This window comes from Heterodontus francisci, chromosome 13 (genome assembly GCF_036365525.1).
Source record: "Heterodontus francisci isolate sHetFra1 chromosome 13, sHetFra1.hap1, whole genome shotgun sequence".
Taxonomy (NCBI): domain Eukaryota; kingdom Metazoa; phylum Chordata; class Chondrichthyes; order Heterodontiformes; family Heterodontidae; genus Heterodontus; species Heterodontus francisci.
The window spans coordinates 115373948-115392355 of record NC_090383.1 but is presented as its reverse complement, the minus strand read 5'-3'; the positions used below and the strand labels follow the sequence as shown (position 1 = coordinate 115392355).

At 45.2% G+C, this 18408-nt stretch overlaps 1 protein-coding gene across 5 annotated transcripts in view; it reads right to left on the bottom strand.

Annotated features, from left to right (window-relative positions):
- LOC137376153 (epithelial cell-transforming sequence 2 oncogene-like) overlaps positions 1 to 18408 on the bottom strand; it is a 72895-nt gene that overhangs the window by 13225 nt on the left and 41262 nt on the right. For all 5 annotated transcript variants that reach the window (XM_068044177.1, XM_068044174.1, XM_068044175.1 and 2 more), the window contains 2 exons: positions 13563 to 13777; positions 13070 to 13217 (listed from right to left, as the gene is read on the bottom strand). In XM_068044177.1, coding sequence (XP_067900278.1) covers positions 13070 to 13217; positions 13563 to 13777 — 363 coding nt within the window. The remainder of the gene's footprint in view (positions 1 to 13069; positions 13218 to 13562; positions 13778 to 18408) is intronic.

The following is an 18408-nucleotide window of genomic DNA, read 5'->3' as shown; positions in this document are numbered from 1 at the left end:
GATGGGGAGTACCGGTCAGCATTGACTCTGACCAAGGAACTCATTTCACAGGCGCGGTCTGTCAGGAAGTCAGTCGACTACTGAACATTACGTGGGATTTACACTGTCCTCATCATCCCCAGTCATCAGGTCAAGTGGAACAAATGAATCAGACGCTAAAGCAGCGACTATCCAAGTATCACCAGGAAGGAATACAGTGGCCTCAGGCATTGCCGATAGTTCTGTGTAGTATCAGAGCGACCCCAAACAGAACTACAGGCTTGAGCCCGTTTGAAGTAATAACAGGAAGACCCATGTCTTTACCGGAAACAATTGATCTACGTAAAGCTGATTGTCACTTGATGAGTGACGCTTTACTAGAATATTGCCAGAACTTAACAAATGCTGTCAGTTCTGCTTCCTCACAGGTATCGGCAGCTTGGGGTGACCCACCAGAAGGAGGACACGACATCGTCCCGGGAATCTGGGTCTACGTGAAGAAAATACACAAAGAACCTTTGGGCGCCAAGTGGGAGGGACCTTTCCAAGTACTACTGACCACCCAGTCAGCAGTTAAAGTCGAAGGAAAGAAAGCCTGGATACACGCCTCTCATGTAAAACGAGCGACCCGTGATTGAACCCCGAATTATTAATTGCTGCTAATTATTAATTGCTGATATGTTTAGAATTTGTATTATCTTCTTTGCATGTATTTTAAGTAGTTGCTCACCTTTGACTAACCAAGCCTGTCCACATGGGGAAACTAATCGAGTGTCCAGGGAATTACATGTTAACTCTTTCCTTTATATGACCGAAACATATGCCAAAGAAGCTAACCTCTCCCGCTGCTGGGTATGTGCACACGTGCCCATCCACTCAAGGGGGGGCATCCCCTTACGCCCCGTCCCCTTTAATGCGTCGGAGACTGCGGCATGGATCGTAAAAGGGTCTTGGAACATAAGGGCCTTCATGGGGTGGTACCGGCCCCATTATGATCGGACCCAAGAGCCCCCGTTCTTGGTCCTTACTAACACCTCAGGTGTGGGAAGACCACTGGGATTCATATGCCTGGTTAGAGACCAAAGGGGTGGACAAGAGGTGGGACGAAGTAACTGCTCCCACTATTTCAATGTAACTCCAGGCGCTAAAGCTATTCTCCTGCGGGACCTTGAGGAACTAAAAGGGCGTGACGCCACCTGGCGGGTGGACCCCGAAACAGCTAGAAACCCCATTGCCTACAACAGTACTTATTATATTTGCGGCAATAAAGCCTATCCCTGGTTACCGAAATTTTGGACAGGATCATGTTACTTAGGCTATGTTACACCTTACATCCATCATTTGACCTCCCTGCCTAAGCCATCTCAGGGACAAAGGACGAGACGAGCTATCACTGAGACGGAGAGGTTTTTCTCAATCATGTTCCCGTGATATGGGACAGCTAAGGTAGCTAGGGAATCCATCAATATGGCTTTGGTCCTAGAAAAAGTGGCCAATGATACCGCTGCAACCCTCGTTAAAATAAATGCAGAAATGGTAGCTATCCACACAGTAGCACTCCAGAACCGAATGGCCTTAGATTTTGTCCTAGCAGAAAAGGGGGGTACATGTGCCCTGATAGGACCCGAGTGCTGTACATACATTCCAGATAGCTCCGAAGAAATTTCTGATCTGCCAGGACACATCCGAAAGGAGGTGGAAAAGCTAAAACAACCCCCAGCTTCCACCTTATGGAGTTGGGCGACCAGTTGGCTGGGCTCGATAGGGACCTCGGTGGTACAGGGTTTGGTCTTCTTTTTAGTGATGATTGTAATTCTGTATTTGCCATTTTTGCTTATGAAGTGTTGTTGTAAAAAAGTAACTGAAGCCCCTGCAAAACTTATGCCTTTACAGAGCTCCCGTGGGCCCCTCTTGTGGCACAAGCAGGCAACGTATTGAGTGCGACCCCTCCAGGTGTTGAAGGCTGTTTCTAGACAAGTAGAGACCATTAAAGGCACCTAGGTGGGATCAAGGGAATGATTCTTAAAAGTGTTTGAAGAATCAAAGGGGGGACTGTGGGGACAGAATAATATGGGGACATTTAAGGTGAAATAATTAACCAATTATGTACTACTAACAAAATAACCTCGGAGCTGCAGAGACAGCTTATCAGAAATAACTTCATAGCTTCAGGGCTGCACAGACAGCTTATCAGTAGAAGTAGACTAACAAGCAGAAACTAACAGGACAGTTGCAGGCTGTTTAATAGTAGCCTATTGTATAGCAATCAGCCTAACGGTCCAAGGAGATAGTGGGGTGAGAAACTGCTAGAGGAGAAGGTGACAAGGCAGTACCCCAATCAGGCCATGCAACCAAGAAACTGCAGAGTTTGTAAACCAATTGGGGACATAAAGGGGGTGTCACTGATTTGTATGAAGAACTATAAGAAAGGCTTGATTTCCCTGCACAAGCAGGTGTAGGTGGAAGGTGGAGGCAGAGGTGTGTGTATGTTCGCTTTGCTGATGATGTAACCATTTCGTAATGCAATAAAGTTTCTTGAAGCTACAGTCAGACTTCGTCTCACTTTGTGCAACTAATGGGATCCAACACTCTATCACAACCCCTCATAATTTTCAGCAACTTCACTAAATCTATGTTAACCTTCCCTGTTCTAAAGAGTTTCTTTAGTCTCTCAAGATAACTGAAATTTCTCATCCCTGGTATCACTCCAGTAAATCATCTCTGCACTCTCTGCAAGGCCTTGACTTCCATCCTTATGCCTGGTGCCCAGAATTGGGCACAATACTGTAGCTGAGGCCTAACCAGTATTTTATAAAAGTTTAGCATAACTTCCTTGCTTTTGTACTCTATTCATAAAACCAAGGATCTCATATGCTTTAATTAACAGCAATTAATCAACTTGTCCAGCCACATTCAGGATTTGTGTACATATACCCCCAGGTCTCTCCGTCCTGCACCCCTTTCAGAATTGTGCCATTTATTTGTCATTACCTCTCCTCATTCTTCCTACTAAAAAACATCACTTCATGCAATCACATTTAATAGAAGTCTTCAAAATGATGAAGGGTTTGATCAGGTGAATAGGGTAAGATTACCCCTCATCACTGACTCCTCAGTTGAAATAATCAATTGAAGTCTGCGTGAAGAGGTAGGGAGAGAGGTTGGAAAAATTTCCTTACTTGGAAGACTGTTGGCGCACAGAATGCATTCTTGTACGGGAGTGTTTGAGGTAGAGATCATTCCATCCATTGAGGGAAAAACAGATAACTATTTGAAGTGAAGATGCAAAGGCAAGGGGGAGAGAGTAAGAGCAGTGGGATTGTTCTGTCAAAGGGTTGATGCAGACGCAATGAGCTGACTGGGTTCTTTCTGTGTCAGACATTTTCACTGTTCATGTGTGAGTCACCGGGGACAGGACTTCCAAGACCCAGGTCTCTTTTTTGAGGAGGTAACAGAGGGTTGATGAGGGCAATGCTGTTGATGTGGTGTACATGGACTTCCAAAAGGCATTTGATACAATGACACACAACAGAATTGTGAGCAAATTTGTAGCTCATGGAATAAAAGGGACGGTAGCAACATGGATACGAAATTGGCAGAGTAACAGGAAACAAAGAGTAGTGGTTAATGGATGTTTTTTGGGCTTGAGGAAGGTTTGCAGTGGAGTTCCCCAGGGGTCAGTTTTGGGACCCTTGCTTTTCTTGATATTTATTAATGACCTAGACCTTGGTGTACAGGGCACAATTTCAAAGTTTGCAGATGATACGAAACTTGGAAGCATTGTGAACTGTGAGGAGGACAGTGTAGAACTTCAAAAGGACGTAGACAAGTTGGTAGAATGGGCAGACAGGTGGCAGATGAGGTTCAATGCAGAGCAATGTGACATGATTCATTTTGGTAGGAAGAACATGGAGACAATATAAAATAAAGGGTACAATCCTAAAGGGGGTGCAGGAGCAGAGGGACCTGGGTGTATATGTGCATAAGTCATTGAAGGTGGCAAGACAGGTTGAGAGAGCAGTTAATAAAGCATACAGTACCCTGGGCTTTATTAATAGGGGCATAGAGTACAAGAGCAAGGAAGTTATGTTAAACTAGTATAAGACACTAGTTCGGCCTCAGCTGGAGTATTGCATCCAGTTCTGGGCCCCACACTTTAGATAAGACATGAGGGCATTGGAGAGAGTACAGAAAAGATTCACCAGAATGGTTCCAGGGTGAGGAATTTCAGTTATGAAGATAGATTGGAGAAGTTAGGACTGTTTTCCTTGGAGAAGATAAGGCTGAGAGGTGATTTGATAGAGGTATTCAAAATTATGAGGGGTCTGGACAGAGTAGATAGAGAGAAACTGTTCCCACTCGTGAAAGGATCAAGAACGAGAGGGCACAGATTTAATGTATTTGGTAAGAGAAGCAAAAGTGACACGAGGAAAAACTTTTTCACGCAGCAAGTGGTTAAGGTCTGGAATGTGCTGCCTGAGAACGTGGTGGAGGCAGGTTCAATTGAAGCATTCAAAAGGGAATTAGACAGTTATATGAAAAGGAAGAATGTGCAGAGTTATGGGGAGAAGGCAGGGGAATGGAACTGAGGGAGTTGCTCTTGATGGACCGAATGGCCTCCTTCTGCACTGTAACAATTTTGTGATTCTGAGGTGTCCTCACCTAACAGCCGCACACACACACTTTCCAGGGAAGTTTACTGTACAGTGAGCTGGCTCTTTAATAGCACTGCCCAATTTAGTTCCCCACTCCGAGTTTCTCCCCATGACCTCGTCTTCGAGTACGTGTCGAATTGCCTTGTGAAAGTTACGATGCAATCTGATTCCAATTTCCCTCTAATTCTGTTACTGATTCCCCCGGAGGAAATAAAGACTGCATTTATATAACGTCTTTCACAAACTCGGGACATTCCAAAGTGCTTCTACAGCCAATTAAACATTTTTGAAGTGCGGTTACTGTTGTAATGTAGGAAATGGGGAAGCCAGTTTGTGCACAGCAAGCTCCCACAAACAGCGATATGATAATCAGCAGATATTCTGTTTTAGTGATGTTGATTGAGGGTTAAATATTTCCCAGGGTACCAGGGAGAACTCCCCTGTTGTTCTTCAAAAAAGTGCCAATAGGATCTTTTATGCCCACCTGAGAAAGTAGGTGGGTCTTCAGTTTAATATCTCATCAGAAAGATGTACCTCCAGGAGTGCAGCACTCTCTCAGTACTGCACTGGAGTGCCAGCCTAGATTTTTATACTCAAGTCTCTGGAGTCAAAGGGAACAGAGTCTCTCCCTCTCTATCAAGACCTGTCATTATTTTGAATACCTCTAACAGGTCTCCCTTTAACGTTTCCTGTGAACAGGGGTGGGAACCCAGGCTGATACTCTCCTTCCTGGTCCAGGGGCCAATGAAGCCAATCGGAGTAGTCCCTGCTGCTGTCCCTGGCTGTGGCTGGCAAATTCAGCAGGGATCCAAACTGGGGTTTGTTGGACTCTGAGAATGAGCCTTTGAATCATCAGAACAGCATCTGTCTTTAATAATGAAGTAACATATTGGAGAAATTGAAAGGCTGCTTCCTGTCCGAAAGAAATGGGTCTTTTATCAGCAGTCATTAGGACGAAAGAGCATTGCTGAGTCTGACTTTAATCTCATTAACCCCTGGGGCATTTAGATGCCATTTCCCATTAGTGACAAGAAGCATAGAAGCTGAACAGGAAGAGCCTGAACCATTCAAAATGAACTCGGGACCAGGGATCGGCAAGCAACGTGTCCGTGGTAAAAATTCTGAGGTCCAGGGTAATTTGAAATGTCTTTCACCAAACCTTTAAACTTGTGATTTAAAATAACCTAGTGGCTAGATTATTTTAAAACTGGGCTTCCAACATAGAACCGTGGGCCAGAAACTGGTCCGCTGAAAGTTTCATCCAGTTTACCAATCCTCTGTGACTGACAGCGGGCTGGCTGTAGCTCGGCTTTGACTGACGGGTCGCCTGTTAAAGTGTCGTCAGGCGGAGGGGGTAGGCGGCACCTGTGTCTCACAGGCAGTGGACGCCTGTCTGTAATTTCCCAGCGTCTTTAACTGACAGTGGGCTGCCTGGGCAGGGCAAGTGCTGATTGGTGGTTTGTGGCACAGGCGCGCAGGGATCGGCCGCTCCCGCGGTTTTCGGGCAGCTGAGATAGTGAGCAAGTGAATGGGAATGGCTGCTGTGGGGGAGAGGGAGAGAGAGGCTGAGCGCAGAGCAAGAAGTGGGCCAGCACACACTGACAGTCAGGCAACCCTTTAAACAAGCACCAGGGAGCAGAGAGAGAGATAGACACAGAGAAGGGAGAGAGAGAGGCGGTAGAGCTAGCGATAGAGAGGGGAGAGAGAGTGGGGAGAGAGATAAACACTGAGAAGAGAGGAAGAGAGGGGAGGGAGATAGAGAGGGGGAGGGGGGAGAGAGGGACACAGAGGGGAGAGAGAGGGACGCAGAGAGGTCGACAGAGGGCAAAGAGAGATGGACATAGAGGGGAGAGATAGAGGGGAGAGAGAGGGGGGTGACAGATAGACACAGAGGGAGAGATAGACACAGAGGGAGAGATAGACACAGATAGACGCAGAGAGGGGAGAGAGATAGACACAGAGACGGGAGAGGGAGAGAGAGGGAGAGAGAGAGAGAGAGGGGAGAGGGATGGACACAGAGAGGGAGAGAGAGAGAAGGCAGTGAAAGAGATCAAGATCACTCCTGACAGATGGACATCTATCTGCCTTCTCCGCATTGTTGCATCGTGTGCGGGCAGACATTGACTACTTCTGCAAAAAAAGCAATGCAGGTATCTCTCTAAATAGGGAGAAATGTGTTTTAAATCACACTGTGTTTTGATGGCATTAGGTTGGCTATACAATTTATATACAGATTAATTACCCCCATGTCCGTGACTGAGTCAATAGTTTTGTCAAATGTCCGTGGTGCGACATGTTGCTGCCTATCCCTGGTCGGAACTGAGAACACAGTATGTTCTTTTCCCCCTCAGCCGCACACAGACTGGGCTTGTGTTGCCTTGAATTCTCTACCGCAGTAGGCAGTGGAGGCCAAGTCATTAAATATATTCAAGAAGGAGACAGATGTATTTTTTAATGCCAAAGGGATCAAGGGATAAGGGGAGAAAGCGGGAACAGAGTACTGAATTAGATGATCAGCCATGATCTTTTTTGAATGGCGGAGCAGGCCGAAGGGCCGAATGGCCTACTCCTGCTCCTAATTTCTATGTTTCTATGAGTTTAGGAGATTGAGGGGTGATCTGATCGAGGTGTTGAAAAATGCTAAAAGGATTTGATAGGAGAAATGCAGAGAAGCAATTTATGCTGGTTTTGGGGGTGGGGGAGTCCAGAACCAGGGGAACGTAACCTTAAAATTCATTCCTTTAAGGAGGGGTGGATGTCACTTAGAGTTTTCAAGATGGAGATGGACAAAATTTTTGTTATGCAAGGGCTGTTTACAAATATTTGTTTGTGGGAGTCGCTGCCTAGGCAAGCATTTATTGCCCATCCCCAATTGCCCTAGAACTGAGTGACTTGCTAGGCCATTTCAGAGTCAATCACATTGCTGTGGGTCTCGAGCCACATGTAGGTCAGACCAGGCAAGAACAGCAGATTTCCTCCCCTAAAGGACATTAGTGAACCAGATGGGTTTTTTATGACAATTGACAATGGTTTCATGGTCACCATTAGACTGGCCTTTTAATTCCCAGATTAACTGAATCCAAATTTCACCATCTGCCATGGTGGGATTTGAACCCATGTCGCCAGAGCAGTAGCCTGGGTCTCTTGGTTACTAGTCCAGTGACATTACCACGACGCCACCCACCTCCCCCAAGGGATGTAAAGCGAAGGCAGGTGAATGGAGTTGAGGTGCACATCAGCCATGATCTAAGTAAATATTGGAATGGGCTCGAGGGGCTGAATGGCCTACTGTTCACATGCTCCTATGAACACAACCTGGTTGGCTCACAGACCACTAGCACAAGACAGCACCAACAACTTGCATTTATGTAGTGTCTTTAACATAATAAAATGTCCCAAGGTGCTTCACAGGAGTGTTATCGAACAAAATATGAGACTGAATCACATAAGGAGATATTCACAGAATAATACAGTGCAGAAGAGGCCCTTCGGCCCATCAAGTCTGCACCGATGCATTAAAGACACCTGACCTGTCTACCTAATCCCACTTGCCAGCACTTGGCCCATAGCCTTGAATGTTATGACGTGCCAAGTGCTCATCCAGGTACTTTTTAAAGGATGTGAGGCAACCCGCCTCTACCACCCTCCCAGGCAGTGCATTCCAGACCGTCACCACCCTCTGGGTAAAAAAGTTCTTCCTCAAATCCCCCTTAAACCTCCTGCCCCTCACCTTAAACTTGTGTCCCCTCGTAACTGACCCTTCAACTAAGGGGAACAGCTGCTCCCTATCCACCCTGTCCATGCCCCTCATAATCTTGTACACCTCGATCAGGTCACCCCTCAGTCTTCTCTGCTCCAGCGAAAACCACCCAAGCCTATCCAACCTCTCTTCATAGCTTAAATGTTCCATCCCAGGCAACATCCTGGTGAATCGCCTCTGCACCCCCTCCAGTGCAATCACATCCTTCCTATAATGTGGCGACCAGAATTGCACACAGTACTCCAGCTGTGGTCTTACCAAAGTTCTATACAACTCCAACACAACCTCCTTGCTTTTGTAATCTAAGCCTCGATTGATAAAGGCAAGTGTCCCATATGCCTTTTTCACCACCCTGTTAACCTGCCCTTCTGCCTTCAGAGATCTATGGACAAACACGCCAAGGTCCCTTTGTTCCTCAGAACTTCCCAGTGTCAGGCCAGTCATTGAATACTTCCGTGTCACATTACTCCTTCCAAAGTGTATCACCTCACACTTTTCAGGGTTAAATTCCATCTGCCACTTTTCTGCCCATTTGACCATCCCGTCTATATCTTCCTGTAACCCAAGACACTCAACCTCACTATTAACCACTCGGCCAATCTTTGTGTCATCCGTGAACTTACTGATCCTACCCCTCACATAGTCATCTATGTCATTTATATAAATGACAAACAATAGGGGACCCAGCACAGATTCCTGTGGTACGCCACTGGACACTGTCTTCCAGTCACTAAAACAACCGTCTGTCATCACTCTCTGTCTCCTACAGCTAAGCCAATTTTGAATCCACCTTATCAAGTTACCCTGTATCCCATGTGCATTTGCTTTCTTGATAAGTCTCCCATGTGGCACCTTGTCAAAGGCTTTGCTGAAATCCATGTAAACTACATCAACTGCACTACCCTCATCTACACACCTGGTCACATGCTCAAAAAATTCAATCAAATTTGTTAGGCAAGACCTCCCTCTGACAAAGCCATGCTGACTATTCCTGATCAAATTTTGCCTCGCCAAGTGGAGATAGATTCTCCAATAGTTTCCCTACCACTGACGTGAGACTCACTGGTCCATAGTTCCCTGGCTTATCTCTACAACCTTTCTTAAATAATGGGACCACATTAACTGTTCTCCAGTCCTCTGGCACCTCCCCCGTGACCAGAGAGGAATTAAAAATTTGGGTCAGAACCCCTGCAATCTCCACCCTCGCTTCTCACAGCATCCTGGGACACAAATCATCCGGACCTGAAGATTTGTCCACTTTTAAGCTTGCCAAAACCTCCAATACCTTGTCACTCCCTATGACAATTTGCTCAAGAACCTCACAGACTCTCTCGAGTTCCATATCTACATCCTCGTTCTCTTGGGTGAAGACAGATGTGAAGTATTCATTCAACACCCTACCAATGTCCTCTGGCTCCACCCACAGATTTCCCCTTGGTCCCTAATGAGTCCTACTCTTTACCTGGTTATCCTCTTCCCATTGATATACTTATAGAATATCTTGGGATTTTCCCTACTTTTACCAGCCAGAGCTTTTTCATATACCCTCTTTGATCTCCTAATTGCTTTCTTAAGCTCCATCCTACACTTTCTGTACTCCACTAATGCATCCGTTGATTTGCCCTCCTTGTATTTGCTAAAAGCCTCTCTTTTCCTTTTCATCGTATCCTGAATGTTTCTGGTCATCCATGGTTCTCTGGGCTTGTTGCTCCTACCTGTTACCCTAGAGGGAACATGTTGGGCCTGTACCGTCCCCATTTCCTTTTTGAATGCCCCCCACTGCTCTTCTGTAGATTTCCCGACAAGTAACTCTTTCCAGTCTACCTTGGCCAGATCCTGCCTTATTTTACTAAAATTTGCTCTCCCCCAATCCAAAACCCTTTTTTGCAACTTGTCTATTTCTTTCTCCATAACAAGCTTAAATTGTACCATGTTGTGGTCGCTATCACCAAAATACTCCCCCACCAACACATCAACCACCTGTCCGGCTTCATTCCCCAGAATTAGGTCCAGCACTGCACCCTCCCTTGTTGGATCCTCTACGTATTGAGCGAAAAAGTTCTCCTGTATACATTTTAAGAACTCCACTCCATCTAAGCCCTTAACATGATGACTATCCCAATTAATGTTGGGAAAGTTGAAATCACCTAATATAATTACCCTATTATTATTTTTACACACCTCTGCAAAATGCACACATATTTGCTCCTCAATTTCCCGCTGACTATCTGGGGGTCTGTAATAAACACCTAGCAATGTGGCTGTCCCTTTTTTATTCCTAAACTCTACCCATAAAGCTTCATTTGATGCCCCCTCCAAGATATCATCTCTCCTTACTGCAGTAACTGACTCCTTAACTAATATTGCAAAGCTCCCTCCTCTTTTACCCCCTCCTCTGTCCCGCCTGAAGATTCTATATCCCGGGATATTGAGCTGCCAATCCTGCTCCTCCCTCAACCATGTCTCCGTGATGGCTACTATATCACAATTCCACGTGTCAATCCTTGCCCTTAACTCATCCGTTTTACCTGTAATACTACTCCTGGCATTAAATTAGAGGCCATCCATCCTGGTCTTACTCCCTTGAAACTTACTTCCGTTATATTCCCTCTGACTTGTTTGCTTTCCTGTGTTTAGTTGTGTCCCTATTCTGCTAGGAGTCTGCGTCCCCTCCCCCTGCCAAATTAGTTTAAACTCCTCCCAACAGCACTAGCAAACCCGTCAGCAAGGATGTTAGTCCCCCTCTGGTTCAGATGTAGACCGTCCCGCTTGTACAGGTCCCACTTTCCCAGAAACGGTCCCAGTGGTCCAGGAATCTAAAACCCTCCCTCCTGCACCAACTCTTAAGCCACGCATTCATCTGTGCTATTCTCCAACTTCTATACTTGCTAGCACGTGGCACTGGGAGTAATCCAGAGATTACAACCCGAGAGATCCTGCTTTTTAGTCTACTGCCTAACTCCCTGAATTCTTGATGCAAGACCTCATCCCTCTTTCTACCTATGTCATTGGTACCAACATGTACCATGACCTCTGCCTTATCACCCTGCCCCTTCAGGATGCCCTGCAGCCGTTCAGTGACATCCTGGACCCTGGCACCAGGGAGGAAAGACACCATCCTGGAGTCATGTTGACGGCCACAGTAGCGCCTATCTGTTCCCCTGACTATAGAATCCCTATTACTATTGCTCTTCCTCTCTTTCCCCCTTCCTGTGCAGACAGGCTGCTTGTGGTGCCAGAAGCTTGGCTCTGTCCGCACTCCCTGGAGGAACCAGCCTCATCAGCCTCCAAAATGGAATACCGATTTGCGGGACCCCAGGGGACTCCTGATCTACCTGCCTGATTCTCTTGGACTGCCTGGTGGTCACCCATTCCCTTCCTTCCTCAAGTCCCTTCAGCTGCGGTGTGACCACCTCTCTATACGTGCTATCCACAATGCTCTCAGACTCGCGGATGCTCAACAGTGTTTCCAACCACCGTTCCAGCTCTGAAACCCGAGCTTCCTGGAGCTGCAGCTGGACTCACTTCCTGCACACATGCTGGTCCCGGGGACTGGAAATGTTCCCAGATTCCTACATGCAGCAAGAGGAGCAAACCACGGTTTTAAGCTCTCCTGCCATGACTAAACCTTTTAAATTTAAAACTTTAGAAGACTATTATAATTTTTTAAAAATCAACTAAGTCTTGCTAAAACAATGACTTACAATTCAATCCAGCTTGAAAAATACCCATTCGGACGTACTCACCAGTCAGCTGTGCTCTGTGGAAACTCTCGGCTCCCCTCATGTTCTTTGAGGACAGGTAGGAAATGAAAGGAGCTCCTTGCTCCCTCCTCACCAAACACCCTCAGTCACACAACTCCCACTTTAGCACACTAATGCAACCCAAGTCAGCACTGTAAGATGGCTCACTTTTACATCATCTGACTCTATCCCCTGAAAACTTTCAGCCAATTATCTAATATTAGGAGAGGTGGCCAAAACTTGGTCAAAGAGGTTGGTTTTAAGGAGCATCTTAAAGGCAGAAAGGTTTAGGGAGGGAATTCCAGAACTTAGAGCCCAGGCAGATGAAGGCAAGGCCTCTTATGGTAATTAAAATTGGGGTTGCTCAAGAGGCCAGAATTGCAGGAGTGCAGATATCTCGGAGGGTAGTAGGTTTGGAGGAGGTTACAGAGATAGGAAGGAATGAGGCCATGGAGGTATTTGAAAACAGGCATGAGAATTTTTAAAAAACAGCTTTTGCAGCTGACTTCACCTCCTACTGTGTTCCCTTCCTGTGCTCCATCACATGGCTTCAGGGTTTCCAAACAAGCAACCGCTACCAGGGTGAAGCAACTACTGGTTGCGGAACTCTCTCCCAACAAGGAAGCCAGGAGTACTAGGAGGAGAGGAAACAAATCACATTGAGAGTGTCAGAGGGTCTTGGCATATTAAATAGTCAAGCACCAGCACGCAATGCCTTCTATTCTGGCAATTGTGGCGGAAGTCCCAGTTGGTTGTTGGCTAGCCTGCCATTTCAGGAGCTGCTGACACTCAATTTATTGGGTTATTTGAGTCTGACACGTGAGGCATTTCAAAAGACAGGATTACAATTTCATTTGAAAACAGCTGATGTGAGTTCCCTTTCCCGAACCTGTTCTCTACAAGACCAGCTCGCGCCCCAAACAGACTCACACCTTATCGATAGTCTTCAGAATGGCACTGTAGTTGTTGAAGAAGTTGGTGTAATTTGTCAGTCTGGCGCTGAACTTGATGAAGATGTCTCCGAGACACTGCAACGGACCCCACTCACTGAGACGGTCCATCAGGTTCCCCAATAAATCCCTACAACATTCAACACAACAACCATTGTTATCAGAATGGGCAAGGCACGTGACTAACAGAACACAGATAACCAGGAGTTACAGGCTGGCATCTAATCAAAGGTTCAGATAGTTTACATTTAGAATAATGGATACCAGGGAGTGAGATACAGGCTGGAATCTAATCGAGGGGTTCAGATGGTTTATATATAGAATGAATAGGAAGGTAAGATGGTGCATTTGATTGATGTGTCTCTGTGCTTGGCAAAGGCAACAGCATCTTCGCCCCCACTATTCTGCCCTTCATGTAATGTGGTATGTTTTGATACCCTGCGCTACCCTTCACAATGAAGTGTCAGGTGTGAACCTGTTGAGATCCAGGATTGACAGGATGTCAGAAAAGATGATGTGGATGTTGGCGGTGCTCAGGATTGCTCGGTTAGAAGTCAGGGCTGCTCTGAGTGGAGCCCAGTAGACGTCCTTCACAATCTCCAGCATCTGCACGTAACCTTGCTCGCTTGACAAGGTCTCCCTGGCAAACTGCGTCCGTTTGTCCACAAAGTCACCAAGTGGCTTTCTGTTCTAAAAAGAGTGGAAAAGGTCAAAGGGTAAGTGTCCAGTGGAAAATAAAGACCGATTTTTAAAAATATTAATTCTACAAATGTGAGTGTCGCCGGCAAGACCAGCATTTCTTGCCCATTCCTAACTGCCCCTTGAGAAGGTGGTGGTGAGCTGCCTTCTTGAATCACTGCAGTCCATGAGATGAAGGTGCTGTGACAATGCTGTTAGATAGGATTTGTTCCAAGATTTTGGCCCCGCAAAAATGGAGCAACGGCAATATATGGCCAATTCAGGATGGTGTGCGACTTGGAATGGAACTTGCAGGTGCTGGTGTTCCCATGCATCTGCTGTCCTTGTCCTCCTAGGTGGTAGAGGTTGCGTGTTTGGGAGGTGCTGTCGAAGAAGCCTTGGCGAGTTTCAGTGAATTGTGTAGATAGTCCACTCGTGGTGGAGGGAGTGAATGTTTAAGGTAGTGGATAGACTACTGATCAATTGGACTGCTTTGTCCTGGATGTTGTCGAGCTTCTTTAGTGCTACAGCCATCCAGGCAAATGACTTGATGTCTAAAGGTCAAAGGTTCTTCCACTATGGGGCTGAAACTGTGGGACTTCTGCTCCCAGCATAGGGCCAGGGGTCAGGCTTTAAAAGCATCTCCCAAATTCTTTGACCCTCTGCTCATTGCTAGCATCATTCTCCTCATCTCTGTCTTAAATGGGCGACTCATTATTTTTAAACTGTGACCCCTAGTTCTAGATTCTCCCACAAGAAGAAACATCCTTTCCACATCCACCCTGTCAAGACCCCTCAGAATCTTATGTTTCAATCAAGTTGCCTCTTACTCTTCTAAACTCCAGCAGATACAAGCCTAGCCCGTCCAACCTTTCCTCATAAGACAACCCACCCATTCCAGGTATTAGTATAGTAAACATTCTCTGAACTGCTTCCAAAGCATTTACATCCTTCCTTAAATAAGGAGACCAGTACTGTACACAGTACTCCAGATGTGGTCTCACCAATGTCCTGTATAACTGAAGCATAACCTCCCTACTTTTGTATTAATTTCCCTTGCAATAAATTATAGCATTCTATTAGCTTTCCTAATTACATGCTGTACCTGCATACTAACCTTTTGCAATTCATGCACTAGGACACCCAGATCCCTCTGCATCTCAGAGCTCTGCAATCTCTCACCATTTAGATAATATGCTTCTTTTTTATTCTTCCTGCCAAGATGGACAATTTCACATTTTCCCACATTATACTTCATTTGCCAGATCTTTGCCCACTCATCTAACCCAAATATATCCCTTATGTCCTCCTCACAACTTTACTTTCCAACTTATCTTTGCGCCATCAGCAAATTTAGCAACCATACCTTCGGTCCCTTCAACTAAGTCATTTATATAAATTGTAAAAAGTTGATTAGAGAGATACAGCACTGAAACAGGCCCTTCGGCCCACCGAGTCTGTGCCGAACATCAACCACCCATTTATACTAATCCTACACTAATCCCATATTCCTACCAAACATCCCCACCTGTCCCTATATTTCCCTACCACCTACCTACACTAGTGACAATTTATAATGGCCAATTTACCTATCAACCTGCAAGTCTTTTTGGCTTGTGGGAGGAAACCGGAGGACCCGGAGAAAACCCACGCAGACACAGGGAGAACTTGCAAACTCCACACAGGCAGTACCTGGAATCGAACCCGGGTCCCTGGAGCTGTGAGGCTGCGGTGCTAACCACTGCGCCACTGTGCCGCCCTTGAGGTCCCAGCACTCTGGGGGCACACCACTCATTACATCTTGCCAATCAGAAAATGACCCATTTATGCCTACTCTCTGTTTCCTGTTAGCTAGCCAAACTTCTATCCATGCTAAAATGTTATCCCCTACATCATGAGCTTTTATTTTCTGCAAGAACCTTTAAAGTGGCCCTATCAAATGCCTTTTGGAAATTAAATACAGTGTGCATCCACTGGTTCCCCTTTATCCAGAGCACATGTTACTTCTTCAAAGAACTCCAATAAATTGGTTAAACATGATTTCCCTTTCACAAATTCATGTTGACTCGGCCTGATTACCTTGAATTTTTCTCAGTGCCCTGCCGTGACGTCTTTAATAATAGCTTCTAACATTTTCCCTAAGACAGGTGTTAAGCTAACTGGCCTGTAGTTTCCTGTTTTCTGTCTCCCTTTTTGAATAAAGGAGTTACATTGGCTATTTTCCAATCTCATGGAACATTCCCCAAATCTAGCATATTTTTTGGAAAATCAAAACCAACACATCAACTATCTCACTAGCCACTTCTTTTAACATCTTACAATGAAGTCCATCAGGACCCGGGGACTTGTCAGCCTGCAGCTCCAACAATTTGCTCAGTACCACTTCCCTGGTGATTGTAATTTTCTTGAGTTCCTCCCTCCCTTCCATTTCCTGATTTACAGCTATTTCAGGGATGTTACTAGTATCCTCAATAGCAAAATACCTGTTCAATTCATCGGCCATCTCCTTATTTTCCCTTATTAATTCCCCAGACTCACTTTCTATCGGACTAACGCTTACTTTGTTAACTTTTAGTTTTAAAATCTCTATAGAAACTTTTAATATCTGTTTTTATATTTCTCGCCAGCCTTCTCTTGTACTTTAATTTTTCTTTCATTAATCTTTTAGTCGTTCCTTGCTGCTTTTTATATTCTGTCCAATCATCTGACCTGCCACCCATATTTGCGCAATTATATGCTGTTTCTTTAAGTTTGATACATCTTTAACTTTTTTAGTTAACCACAGATAGTGTGTCCTCCCTTTGGAATTTTTCTTTATTGTTTAAATGTATCTATTCTGTGTATTCTGAAATATCCCCTTAAATGTCTGCCACTGTATCTCTATTGACCTATCCCTTAACCTACTTTGCCAGTTCACTTTTGCTAGCTCTGCTTTCATGCCCTCATAATTGCCCTTATTTAAGTTTAAAATACTAGTCTTAGACCCACTCTTCTCTCCCTCAAACTGAATGCAAAATTCAATCATATTATGATCGCTGCTGCCTAGGGGCATCTTCACTATGAGGTCATGAATTAATCCTATCTCATTGCACAATGGTTGGCTCCAGAATGTGCTGTTCTAAGAAACTATCCCGAAAACATTCTACGAACTCCTCATTTAAGCTACCTTTGCCCATCTGATTTTTCCAATCTATATGTAGATTAAAATCCCCCATGATTATCGTTGTACCTTTCTGACAAGCACCCATTATTTCTTCCTTTATGCCCTGTCCTACTATGTATTGATAGCGGGCCTGTACACCGCTCCCACAAGTGACTTCTTGCCTTTATCATTTCTCATCTTGACCCAAACCGCTTCTACCTCCTGGTTTCCACAGTCTACAATCAGCTACCCTGTCATTTACATTTCTTCAACCCTTCCCCCCCATCCCCTCTCTCTCTCTCTCTGTCTGGCTCAGAAAAGTTCTACGCAAATGATTCTCAAGGATTGTGAATTAAATTTTTTGTACATCCTACAAACCTCCATTATTGAATCGTTGTTTTGATTGAATAGATAGGTTTTTGATAGAGTAAATAGGGAGAAACTGTTTCCACTGGTGGAACGGTGAGTAACCAGAGGAGACATTAAGATAATTGGCAAAAGAACTGAGGGGGCGGGAGATGAGAATGCTTTTACACAGCGTGTTGTTATGATCTGGAACACGCTGCCTGAAAGGGCTGTGGAAGCAGATTCAATAGTAACTTTCAAAAGGGAATTGGATAAATCATTGAAAATAAAAAATGTGCATGGCTATAGGGAAAGACCAGGGGAGTGGGATAGCTCTTTCAATGAGTTGACAGAGGCACGATGGGCTGAATGGCCTCCTGCTGTGCTATATGATTCCCTGGTTTACTATCCAGCGAAGGATAACAATTCTCACTCCTCGTGAGACAGGAAAAGATTAAGACTCATGGAAGTTGACCCATCCAGCTTTGTGCTCTTTCCTTTTGCAATTCACATCCTTGTTTTCAAATCCCTCCAAGGCCTCATCTCTCCCTAACTCTGTAATCTTCTCCAGCCCTACAACCCTCTGAGATATCTACGCTCCCATTCTGGCCTCTGGAACATCCCTGATTTTAATTGCTCCACCATTGGCAGTCAAGTCTTCGCTACCTAGGCCCTAAGCTCTGGAATTCTCTCCCTACACCTCTCTGCCTCGCTTTCCTCCTTTAAGACACTCCTTAAAACCTGCCCCTTTGACCAAGCTTTTGGTCATCTGACCTAATATCTCCTTTTGTGGCTCAGTGTCTAATTCTGACTGATAGCACTCTTGTGAAATGCCTTGGGACATTTTACCAAGTTATCAGTGGTGCAGTGGTAATGTCACTGAACTAGTGATCTGGAGGCCCAGGCTACTGTCCTGGGGCCAAAGGTTCAAATCCCAGCACAGCAGCTGGTGGAATTTAAATTCAATTAATGAATAAAAATCTGGAATTGAAAGCTAGTCTCAGTAATGGTGCCATGAAACTATCATCAATTGTCGTAAAAAACCCATCTGGTTCCTTAATGTCCTTTAGGGGATGAAATTTGACGGCCTTACCTGATCCAATGAAAGAATAAAAAATATATAAATGCAACTTGTTATTGCTGCTGTTGCACCTCC